This window comes from Rhinatrema bivittatum, chromosome 1, assembly GCF_901001135.1.
Source record: "Rhinatrema bivittatum chromosome 1, aRhiBiv1.1, whole genome shotgun sequence".
NCBI lineage: Eukaryota > Metazoa > Chordata > Amphibia > Gymnophiona > Rhinatrematidae > Rhinatrema > Rhinatrema bivittatum.
Window position 1 is genome coordinate 254,469,336 of NC_042615.1, and position 13,238 is coordinate 254,482,573.

At 39.5% G+C, this 13,238-nt stretch overlaps 1 protein-coding gene across 6 annotated transcripts in view; it reads right to left on the minus strand.

Annotated features, from left to right (window-relative positions):
• LZTS3 (leucine zipper tumor suppressor family member 3) overlaps nucleotides 1-13,238 on the minus strand; it is a 375,047-nt gene that overhangs the window by 37,437 nt on the left and 324,372 nt on the right. For 3 of the 6 annotated variants that reach the window (XM_029593779.1, XM_029593765.1, XM_029593772.1), the window contains exons 2-4: nucleotides 8,981-9,083; nucleotides 7,420-7,908; nucleotides 2,817-3,647 (exon numbers count right to left, since the gene is read on the minus strand). In XM_029593779.1, the coding sequence (XP_029449639.1) occupies nucleotides 2,817-3,647; nucleotides 7,420-7,869 (1,281 nt within the window). In that variant the 5' untranslated portion in view covers nucleotides 7,870-7,908; nucleotides 8,981-9,083. The remainder of the gene's footprint in view (nucleotides 1-2,816; nucleotides 3,648-7,419; nucleotides 7,909-8,980; nucleotides 9,084-13,238) is intronic. The other 3 variants (XM_029593804.1, XM_029593789.1, XM_029593797.1) reach the window with 1 other exon arrangement.

Genomic DNA, 13,238 nt, shown 5'->3' on the forward strand with positions numbered 1-13,238 from the left:
CCTTTTCTACATTCTCCGGCAATGAGTTTCAAACCTTAATTGGGCTCTGAGTGAAAAAGTATTTTCACCAAACTGTATCATAAACTGAAGAGTCTTTATCTCTTTAGCCTTTCCTCATAGAGGAGCTGTTCTGTTCCCCTTATAATTCTGGTCACACTTTGAACTTTTTCCAGTTCCACTATATCTTTTTTTGAGATATGGCAATCAGAATTGCACACAGTATTCTACATGCTGTCATTGCATCAAGTGATAGAGTTTATGGTATTCTCCATTCCTTTCCTAATAATCCCTAACATTCTATTTTCTTTAACTGCCACCGTGCATTGAGTCAAAGATTTCAACATATTCTCCAAGACGACGCCTAGATCCTTTTCCTGGGCGATGACGCCTAATAAGGAACCTAACATTGTGTAACCACACTTTGGATTACTTTTGCCCATGTACATTACTTTGCACTTGTCCACATCAAATTTCATCTGCCATTTGGATGCCCAGTCTCTAGGCCTGTAAGGTCCTCCTGCAATTTCTCACAATCTGTTTATGATTTAACACTTAGAATAATTTTATGTTGTCTGCAAATTCGATCACCTCACTCGCTGTTCCATTTCCTAAATCATTTATAAATATATTAAAAAAGAATGGTCCCTGCAGCACTCCACTATTTACCTGCCTCCATTGAGAAAACTGAACATTTAGTCCTTCTCTCTGTTTCCTGTCTTTTAGCTAGTTTGCAATCCAAAATAGGACATTGCCGAGAGAAAGTACCAATAGGCTTGATCTTCTTGTTCCATTGGGCTTGCTTTTTCTAGGGGCTCAGCCCAAAGTCAACACAGTGGAGATGGCACAAAAAGGTCTTGGTTTTGCATTACTCAGGCAACCCAAGGAAATGGTTGCAGTGGATGGCCATCATGCATGCCATGGCAGAGAGCACCATCAGCATGCACCCATGTATGGTCAGCTCAAGGCAGGTATAAGCTGCTGAATCATCTCAAGTCTCTATGATTACACCTCACAGTGCTTTTAAAAAACATGTTTCTTTGCTCTATAACAGCTCCCTTCCTCTGGAGCTGCACTGCAATGGTCTTTCTCAGTCAACACCAGAAGCAGGGAAGAACTGCAGAGGGGAAAACTAGTCTAGAAATTCATATTAATTGGAAATATCCTGCTGCTGGTCTATTACACTCTCCAAAAGGACATATCCATTAGTAATCATGTTTGGGGAGTGTAATAGAATACAAATTACTGTCAAATAAATCTTAATTTACAGCTAAAATAATTATCCCTAGGTGTTCATTATGGTATTCTGGTGTAGAGATCCTGTCAGACCTCTGCTAAGAACCATTCAGAATAGTCCATTTGCGTGGGGAGGAAACATAGTAACAGTGTGAGTAGATAGTTCCCCTGTAGAAAAGTGTACATGATGGGTCCTCTGATATAAATACTTAGACCACCATTTTAGGAGATGGATTTTCTGTTTCCCTCCCGTGGTAGCAGATCATGGCTGTGCCCTGATTTTCCTATTGCATAGGTTTTGTCATCTCCATGGAGCCTCTTATTTTGGATATGAGAGCTTCTTTCCACCCTCCCTATCCTTTTTATAGCTTTATGCTGATTTTTGAAAGTTGAGTACCCATTGACTATTTTCTTTGATGCTATAACACCAACGGAGAGGTCGCTTCCCTGAGAAGAATCCTGTGCATCATCTGTATCCAGAGAAGGAATGACATTCAGCCATCCAGAGGAAGGAGAAGGGGGAGAAAGGAGTTGGGATAGATCCCTTATAGGGCCCATGAACATTTACTGTAGATTTTGGAGAAAAGGAGTAACAGAAGTATTGCTCTGATACTAGAGTGGGGAAAAGGAGAATACTTGAGCCGTTCAGGTACTATGAGGAGACTACAGAGTATAAGAAGAAAGCATGGAGCTGTAGGAGATAAATGACTGTGTAATAATGGATTTCATCTGTAATATCTCATCTACTTTGGGAGGGAAGAACTAAAACTTACCCTATGCCAATTGGATGGGAGAAGCATCAGAATAAAGGCTAAATTAATTGGCATTACCATCTTAAACTTTAAATAAAACTATGAGAAGTCACAAATTTATTTAGAAGTATTTGTAATACCGAAACTGAATTAAATCGCTGTGAAGAATATTTTCATCTTTACATTTCAATAAAAGTAATACTGGAAACCAAAGTCAGCTTCCAGTGTGTTTTTTGCTGCTGAGTGACATTAACACTCATCTGTGTACAATAACTTGAAACTGGGACTTAAGAGTGTGCAATCACAGGGTCTTGAAGTTTGTCTTTCCTCCTGCTCAGGGAATCCTGGATATTAAAGTAATTTAATATGAAGTGAAGTTTACCATCAATGACTATATTTGAGATATGGTCTCTGGATCCGCTATCCAGGATAAACCAGCCCAGGGTTTACACTGGCATTACTGCATTATTTTCATTTTTTATCACATTAGAGGTTAATCCTTTCCTTCTGCTCTATTCTTGAAGGGTTTTTACCACAAGCACAAATTGAGAAAAAAAAAATTGGGGTTGAATTCAAATACGCCAGGTCAATGTTTAGCTGACAGAGAGGTATTTACCTGCTGAAAAACTGAATCAGCATGATTCAATATAATTGACTTATATTCTTTTTTTTTTTTAGCACCAAGTAAAAATCCCCTTAATGCAGAGAACATATCAATCTAGAAAGTCTAAATTGACCTTTTAAAGAACAAGACATCATTCTGGATTTACTATCCCTCCATAAATCGAAGAATATAATCTTCTCATGGTGAAGAGTTTATTTATGTCTTACCTCCCACTTGGTTTCCTCAATCTTAGGAAGAAACTCAGCTTGTTCTTTCTTGAATACCATACATTTTTTTTCTAGTTCCTCTCGCTGCTGAAGTAGCTGTCCAACGTCATCTTGAAGCTTTTTTTTCTCCTGCTGGAGTTTGAAGATCTGTAGTTGCAAGGCCTGCTGTGCCCTCTGGGCCTTCTTGGACACTTGTTGCAATTTATTGGCATAATTCTGCCGAAGGTCCTCCATTTCACGCTCCCAGATCTTTTGTTTTTCCTCAAATACTTGAAAAATGGCTGCCTCACTTTTGTCCAGGTTTCTTCTCATCTGGAGGACCTCCTGCTCCTTCTCCCATAGTCGGTCTTCAAGATCCTGTATGATGTCATCACTAGATGGTGAATGGAAAGGCATTGTTTCATTAAGCTGGTTCAGTCTGTTGAATGACGAAGTGCTCTTGCTTGAAGATCGCCCACTATCTGAGGTAGATATTCCATTATATCCCACTATGTTCTTGTCTACATAAGTAGTCCCAATACGATTTATATGGCTAGTTGAAGCACTCATTGGGCCAACATGTTGACTGTAGCCTGTCCCATATGTGGGTAAGCTTGTCAAGGAGTTACGACCAGAATCAGACAGACCTCCCACCTGATTTGTAGTCCTGTTAAGGCTGGCTTTCTCAAGTCCACTTTTGATCACAGATGTACTATTGCTGTTGCTATGATTTAAGCTCTTTCTGTTTTCTGTTATTCCATTGTTTTGTGGTGGACACAGGTTCTGCATGGAATGGAAGTTTTTAGGAACCACTGGTTTAAAGGCTGAAGGTCTAACTAAGGGTTCATTGCTCTGTAAAGCAAGCATATTACAAATTAAAACTAATGAAAAATCTTCATATAAAAACCCATAGTAAACATTAAGACAGTAAATGTATAACAGCCTACATAACATTAAAGTCTGCATGTACATTGTACCTGAGTATTTTCAAAGTACATAAGTTTGCTTTGAAAATGTTTGAAGCAGGGTGCAGCTTGTGCAGGATAACGTACACATCAACTTTTTAAAATATAGAAGTTGGTGCGTAAGTTGCAACTCTGTCCTAATTCCATCCCCTGGAGTGCCTGGCCTCAGGACACATAAAAGTACGGAGGAAACTGGGCTCTGTGAATACTTTTATGCGCCCTGAGCCCAGGTCAACTTTAGAACAGCCATTTACTGTACTATACATGCTTATAACAGCTTTAAGCGCAGAAATGTCTTTGAAAATAATTAAGAGGAACATTTCTGAAGATAGGCACACATTGCTGAAGTAGTATTTTAGGTACCAAAACCGGACAGATTGTTCATCACTATCAGATGGCTAAAATTTCATCCGAATATCGAACTGGACACTAGCTGAGGTGTCTAGTTTGATGCCTAAAAAAAATCTCATAAAATGTGGGCAATTTAGAGATCTAAAATATTAAAAATTAGCAAAGTGGGCCTGTCCAATTGCAAAGCCACTCCTCTAAACCATGAGAGAGAGAGAGAGAGAGACACACTCTTTAGAAGGCTTGTATAGTAGTCAACTATATATACCACTATAGGAAAATTATCTAGTAACTAGAGGTGATGTTTCGGTGGTGGACTAGGGTTTTGGGGCCAGTTTTACATGCACAGTCAGATATACGAACACCCTAGCTTGATGCATCTCTACCTGGGTACTATCAAGCTAGGGTGAGAGAACACTGTAGAAATCTCATCTTTGTGCATCTTTCCTCACTCCAAATTACATCCAATCTTCACTGATGTGTACTGTGCTATTCGTACATCTGACTGTGCATGTAAAACTGGCCCCAAAACCCTAGTCCACACCGAAATATCACCTCGAGTTACTGGATAACCCTCCTATAGTGGTATAAATAGAAATAATTATGTGTACCACTGCAGAGCCTCTCTCTTTCTTTCTCTCTCCCTCTCCAGCATTAAAAACATGCATTCCACTATCACATGCTGAGTTAATGCCCCTTATTTTCATAAATCCTACCCAATCTCCTTCCCTTTGAATAAAATTTCAAAATTTGCATTCGCATCTCGCGATGCGATAAATAATGCATGCGTTATGGCAGGGATTAGGGCCCTAATGCCCACGATAACGCCATAATGCACTTTGATGAATGACCCTGTAAGAAAGCTAGCTATTATTCAATAGTTGGCTACACTGCTGAATATGCCTCCCAAGTTACATAGAAACATAGATTCCTGGAATGAACCTTGATATGACTTTGCTATCCGGACTGGTTCTGAATATAGACCTCCTAATTATTTTTAGATAGTTATAGGTCATACAATGCAATAATACATTTGTTTCAGAAACTGATTTTTTAAAAGCTTGCTCGGCAGCACCTCCATGAATTATATCTGGACATCTAAAGTAAAAGCATGCCTTCAGACCACTCCTTACAGGGCTGCCTGAAGTTATGGGGATAATTTTGTAACTACCTGCATTGAAGGAATGTGTACAGGTAATTTTTAAACCACAGACTTTGCCTGTCCTTTCAATTTGAAAATAATCTCAGTAAAATTACCTGAACAAATTTACACTACTAACTTGTGCAGATATGTTTCTGGAAAAAAACGTAACATACTATCATAGCAATTTTCAAAATCTCATTTACATGCTTAAACTGCATTTACATGTATAAAACCTATTGACATTTCAATGGAATATACTGTAGAATTTTCAAAAGCCCACTTACATGTGCAAAGTGCATTTGCACGTGTAAAACCCAGTTTTAAGCATATAAATCCTTTAAAAAACTACCCCCCAAAAAGAACGCACAGACTTTATCCATACATGCACAGTAATAAAATTATTCACCTTTTGTCTAACATATTAAATGCATAACCTCTCATTAAAATGCAAAACTTTGGAAAATGTATCTCTAAATGTTTTTGCTTGCATTATTGTCCTGTTCCTGAACTGCAAAACTTACTGGATTTCTTTTCATCTTTGCTGGAAAATCAGAAGTGTTTTCAGATTTTAAGGATTGTTTTTTTTATCATTCAAAGAAAATCTTGCATTGTGGAGGTACTTAGCAATAGGGAGGATAATTTTCAAATAACTCTGCATGGCCCCATATATGCACGTATAATATTGCAATCAGATCTACTACAGTATTTTATAAACTGCGCACATCAGGTATGTACAGATTATAAAATATGAATATGTCTATCCCCCAACATACGCACGTATGTTTGCTTACTTTCGAATACCTGTAAGTATTGAAAAAGTATACCTTTCCTATTTATTTTCTAAACATACATGTGTATATTTTACACGTGAAAAAAAATCTTACCTCCTAATGTAAAACCCTTATTTATATGAGGAACTTGGTATATTTTAAAACATGGGCACACAATTGAAATCACCTGTTTGCCTATACCTCCATCAGTTCACCCAGACTTTCTGAAGGTCATTGAAACAGTCCTAGTTCTTCACCTTGAACTCCCCACAGTTCACCCAGACAGACGAATCTGATATCAACTGCACTAGATAATTAGCAGCTGTAAAGTTTCCCAATGTATTCACATAAAATAGCAGCTTATGCACATTCCTTCTGGCCCTGCCCCCAAACACCCATAGACTGCCCCTTTTTTGTGCAGGTGAATGAGCACGTGAAACTGAAAATATGTGTGTATTTTTGATGTCCATAAAACAGCATATATGCGAGTACAAGCTACTTATGCACATATATTCTAATTTTATGGGTATAACTTTGGAAAAGTCACCCTTTTGAATTTATCATGACATAATATAGACGAAAGTAAATCCTGATGGAAAGGCCTGGAAATTGGGATTAAGAACTGCAGAAATATATTCTCTCCTTGTGATACTGGTCATAACTATTCTTGACCTATAAACCGAATAATCCCTTCACTTGATTGTTTAATTTCTGGTGGCTATAATTTTCCTCTTGCCTACATCCCTCTCATGTAAGGAGAACTGAATCCACAGCTGCCAGGACAATATTTATCATCCCAGTTGTAGTTTGGTTGGTCTGTACGCTAGACATAACATGGTGGACCTGAATGGTTTACAGCATGTCATAGTAATTAGTGATACAATTACAAATAAAATACAATAATTAAATATCATCAAACTGGGATTCAGTATTTGGGATTTCTAGAGCACTCTCTATAGCATATTATGATCGATTCCGTGGTGAGCACCTTCTTCTTATATACAACTTTATAGCGAAGCAGCAAGAAAGTTTGTGATTTCTCCATGTTTTCTTTGCATAAAGTAGAAGAGAATCTCTACTGGAAGCAAAAAATTCACTTGAAACTGGGCCAAGTGAGAACGACTTGGACAAACTGTTTTGTCACTAGTGGCTACTAACTATGCCACTACAACTTCTTGTAAATTTAATAGGGGAAATAATGCAACAGCAGGTATTTAAAATCAGATCTACATTCAACAGACTCTTAAGGGATGAACCTAATCGGTATTTACTGATTTTTACCCTTTCACCCCTAGAAACCTTCATGATCTCTCATAGACAAGCAGAAGCCAGTCAAATAAACGGTACCACCACTCTTCAGCAAAATATTCATTGAACACTACAATAATGTCATTTACCTGGTCTAGCTTGCCAGAAATTGGTAATATCTTTGGTGGGTTACCAGGTTCTCTGTACTGGGGAGGGGGTGGCATGTTTTTCTCGTTGTTTGCCGTTACGTTCCCACACATGTCAGTCTTTGTCTTTTCACTTTTGCGCATCTCTCCATTGATATACAAGGAATTGGATATCTTTTCCGACTTGTAGGTTTTCTCTTCTCCCGAATAGCGATTAGACATCTCTCGGTTGGAATATCCATTTCGAGATCCGTCAGGTTGCCTAATGCTGTTCTGAGTCCTGGTCCCCACACTCTTCATTGCAAACTCCTGATCATTGGCCACTCCACTGCCAACACTTCCCATAGTGTTCTGGGATGTAGAGTCGGATGACGTGCTAGCAAAAGAGTGGAAGGATTCCTGGCTCTGGTAACTTGGGTCACTGAGAACCGACCGCGTGTCTAACTTTGCCATGGCAACTTAAAAAAGTAGCTGAGGCAGGTGATAGTGGCACTGAAACAGAAAAGAAAAATATCATTATAATAGGTTGTCTCTTCTTCATCTCTTTATCTTTGCATTTCCTATTTTTTTCCTTCGACTGTCTATGTTGCTCTTTTAACTTGTTTTACAGCAAACTCATACCTTCTGTGGGGGAAGGGATGCTATTTTTGGTGAGCTATGTTAACTAAACATTCCCTGTGAATAAAACTGAAAATAAATGTGCCTAACTTCTTTTCCAAATCTTTAAAAAAAAAAAATGCATTGTTTCCTTCTGGTACAGAATAGGGATGTGCATTCATTTGAAACGATAGACAATATCAACGACATTGTCTATGTTGTTTCATTTCATTTTTGTAACAGAACAGTAGGGAAAACAAAACCTCAACTTTTTTTTAAATTTCTTTCCCTATTATTTTTGCATGCACTCTTTGTAAATAGTTCACCCATATACCCAAAACAAACAGCACAACACGGGTGAATTTGGTGAATCGGAGTGGGGGTTCGGGAGGGTGGGCTAGGATGAACTGTGGGAGTCTGGCTCCCAGGGAGGTATTTTTTTTAGCAAAGTGGAAGGGCTGGGGGGTTGGGGGCAGAGCCTGTGACCGGGAACAGCTGCCTCCAGGGGCGGCAGTGGGGGCAGAACAGGGAGTCTCTGGAGACCCATGGGGGGGTGTCTTCTTTTTGGTTTCAGAAAATAGTGCACGCTATTTTCTGAAACCAAAACTGAAAAAAAAAAAGAAACTGAAAAACCCCCTGAAAAGCACCCAAACAAAACGACATAAAAAAACTAAATTAAATTTGCACATCCCTAGTACAGAATCATACAGAAACATGATTCAACCGCTCCCGCCCCCCCTCCACAAATAACTATTGGCTACATAATGATTTCAGTATTTTTTATTTCAGAAGGAATGCTTAGCTAAACTATCCAAACAGTCACTTTGTCATTTTTGCATTGACTTTTTATGCATACCAGAGAAACCTACTAAATCCCTGCTGCTGAAGCATGGTAGAACCATTTTATGGTAATCCATGGTTTTCATCATGTTATTGGCCTGACACACTTCAATGCAATCCCACTCACCGATATTGGAATTAGTTCAATAATATTTCATGTCTTGATCTGAAGACCACAAAATCCCCCTCTTTATAGGCCCAGGGACCATGTGTGTTGTGACATAGGATCTCTACAAAGAGAAACAATACTGTTTCAGGTTATCATCTGTACGCACCTTAAAACTATATTAGCTCCATAGCATCCCTTCTTTTCCTTCCAATGCACACGAATCTCACCCTAAACACGTCCCAAACACTGGGCAAGTGCTTCAAGACTGAACCCTACATGCTATGCATATTCCCATGGACACCAAGGTACTAAAGATTTGCTCCCATTTTTTTGTCTCTAGGAAAAGTGCCTTGTATATAGGGCCCAAAATGGGGGAAAACCCTTAATATCTAGTCCCCTGGGTGTGCTAACTAGGAGAATTTGTGCTGTATGAATTTAAAAATGAAGATATTTATTTTTAACTGTTGCCAACTCTCAGACAAATTTCATGAGTTGCTATAGGCAGATCTGTTGGCAAATGTTTCAAATAATATCTCACACGCTGGAGTCCATTGCCTCATATTAGCAGTGATGTCACAAACATTATCAATCAAATTTACAAAATAGCTGCAGATTCCCAAGGGCAGATTCCCAAGGGAATCTGCCCTTGGGAATCTGCAGCTATTTTGTTCATCATTTTCACAGTGCATGCAGATTCCCACAGAAATCTGCAGTTTCTCAGTGGATTGAAGTGCCCATAGCAACATTTTCCAACCTATGAGGCACAGTCACATATGGGATCAGGTGCAACAAGGCCTGGAATTTGGATCCTCGTGTTTGTGCTCCATGCAAAAAAGGTTCAAAAGCACCAGCAGTCCAGGAGTACAGGAATGCAGTGAGTGTGTGCTCCTGATCCCCATGGCTCGTCCAAGTTCTCCCTCCATAGTCTGCTTGCTTTTTCTAAACAAGAAGTATGAAAGGAGGGAGAAGTAAGAGGTGCAGGGAATAGGAGGGCCTGCACCCTTCACAATCCTGATGGACAAGCCTCACCAACTACTGTGCCTTTGCTTTCCAACCTTGTGCCATCTCAATTCTTTTTGCCTCCCTCCCCCGACTACTGCTCTCCTCACTGCCTCCCTCAATCCCTGTTCTTCTCTCTTTTTTTGTCCCCTTGTTTCTGTAGCCATGCTCGTCACTGCCTTCTTCCTGGTACCACCATCACTTCCCTGTCCACTTCCCTCCTTCCTGATGCCACTTCTCTTCCCTCTGTCTCTCCCCACTGACCCTTCCCTTTGCTGCTGCTTCCCAGCACTACAAGAACAGCAAGTGACTACTGATACTCTGCTGCTCTGAGCCACGCAGCAGCTGGAACTGGAAGGGAGGTGAGAGGTTCAAGGGAGAGGAGGAGAGAGGAGAAAAGGAGGCAGTGAAGGGGGAAGGGTAAGCAAAGAGAGGGAGGAGCAAGAAAGGTGTAAAAACTAGGAGGTAGGACAAGAAGAAAGGGGGATGCGTTAGGGAGAGGTGAAGACTTGGGGGATTGGGAAAGGAAAGTAGCAGCTTGTAGGTGGTAAATGGGAGTATGAGAGGAAGAAAGCAGCCTGGGGTGGGGAGAGAGGGGAAGTGTGAAAAATTAACCAGGCTGGGGGAGAAGGAAGAATGAAAAAGACAGGCTAAATAACAGGAGAGGATGAAAGGTAAAGGAGCAGGCTGGCCTGGGGGGGGGGGGGGAGAGAAAGATGAAGGGACAAACTGGAAAGTTAGACTGGAAAGAGGGGTAAAAATGTTGAGACAGGTGGTGGCAGATACAGGGACAGACACAAGGAAATGGAGGAAAGAAGACAAAAGTCGTAAGTGGAAAAAATGAAAAAGAATAGAGGAAGATGAGCAAAGTTTGAAAAAGAGATAAAAGAAAGATAGATCAGAGGTAAAGAAGAAGGGACAAGAAGAGAGAGGCAGTACATCAAGACAAAATATAGAAAGCTTGGAATGTCGTCTTTTTGTGAAGTTTGCTACTTTAAGTTTTGTGTGCAAATTAATTTGGGTCATGTTTGACTTTTCTGAGCCAGCCAGACTCCTTTAACTCAAATTATCAATCACATTTTCTGTTTTGCCCCTTGTAATATGGAGCTGGGGATGAGGAGAACAGAGGTATAGGAAGGAGTGCTGTGCAATTGGAGGCAAGGGGGTTGGAGTGACCGATTCTCTTCCACTCTGGGCTTGGCAACTCTGAGAGGAGAGGAAGATGAGAACACAAGAGCACAGAGGAGGGGATGGAAGAGGAGAAGAGCCCGACTGCGGGATACAGGTAGAGGAGGAAGAGAACTGAACAGGTGATAGATGAAAACGAGAGGCAAAGAAGGGAGATGGAGATAAATGGAAAGAACGAAAGACAATTTAGGGGCTGCAGGGATGATGGCGGGAGGAGAGGGACAAGAGAGACTGGAAGGATTTTAAGGAGGGAAAGCACACTGTGCTTTTTGTTGCCACTCAAGCCCATGCCACTGCCACGTTGCCTACATCCTGCCTGCCTGGGATACTGTTGTCCTCACCAGCTGAGGGCCGGCTACTGAAAGGTTGGCAGCTCGTGATTTCTGCTATACAATTTATGACACTCTTCCAAAGCAGCTGCCCCCACAAGAGATAAAGAATGACATGAAAGATGCTTAAACAATTTACAAATTCTACTTTAAAAATAACATTTTGTAACATCAGTTTTTATTACTTGCCATACACTTTGTAAATGACAATTGTTTGGCATTTTCTTTTGAGGGACTGGGGAAATGTATTAAATTGAATCACCCAGTAACAAAAGACAAAAACTAATTGACATCTCACCAAAAAAATAAAACAAACAAAAAAAAACCTAGAAATATCTAGCAAAAAGATTTGTGAGGCAGAAATTTAGCTTATGTGAAAGTGTACAAAAATGATGTGTTTTAAATATTTCCAGAAAAATTCAGATAATTTTAAAGCAATAAACTCCAATTAATTTAAACAGGTAAAAAACTTGACTTTTTTTTTTTAAGGAGCCAACATCTGTACCAAATGTTCAATAGTGTTACATGTTATAAGTTCTAAGAAAATACCTACAAAAAAGAATAATTCAAAACTACTTTAAGACATGAGTTTAGGATAAAAAGAGGTGAAAACTTTCATCACAAAGGTTGGTGGTGAACTAACAGAGGGCCAATGCAATATTATGCGTTCAGGTTAGTGTACAGGTTAACCCGCGGTTAGACACACGTTTTGGATGCTAACACCCGATGCAAAGAAAGGATTAGCATGTCCAAAATGCAAATCCAAAATTGCTCGTAACTAACAGTGCTCATCACATGTAAATGCCATATAGATGAGGCTATTAGCTACTATCCACGATGCATAAACTCCCCGCTCTCCCAACATACCCTTGTTAATGCCACAAATTTAATGTCAGTCCGGGAGCTGGTGTTAAGCCTTATAGCACACATCAGGCTGAACGAAAATACAAACATCGTGCTTTATGTGGTTCTTCCTACTTAGTATCATCGCGATACTAAGTGAGAGGAACTGAAGAAAGCAGTACCATGGTAAATTTAAAATGTTTGCCTGAAAAAAATTAATTTCTGTGCGCATAATACATATGCACAATATACATTCTCCAAACCATGTATATTGTGTGTGTATATTTTGCCAAATATCCCCTGTCACTCACGCCAGAAACCTTGGAGTAATCATTGATAATAACCTATCTTACAATAGCCACATAAAAACCAAAATCAAAGAAGGATATCACAAACTCCTAATTCTAAGGCGGATAAAACCTTTTCTAAATTCAGTAGTCTTCAGAACAGTTTTACAGCTAATAATTTTCTCAACCATTGACTACTGTAATTCCCTCATGATTGGCCTTCCGTATATCAACATCAAGCCTCTGCAGATTCTTCAGAACTCAGCAGCAGGAATTTTAACTGGAAAAAAAAGAATGATCACATCACCCTAATATTAACTTCACTACACTGGCTTCCTATTAAATCCCGAATTGAATATAAGATTTTGACCATTATACACAAATTAATACATTCCGATCACCACAAACAAACAAGCTTAAAAATCACTCCACAGAATAACAATAGGAATCTTCGATCAAATAACACTTCTCGTCTAATAATTCCTCCCATCAGAGATGCTCATCTATCAACAACAAGAAATAGAGCTTTCTCCATTGCCTGTCCTAAAAAATGGAACTCCCTACCACCTTATTTGAGAACTCAATCTAATTTCAAAACGTTCAAGAAGGATCTAAAGACTTTGCTTTTTC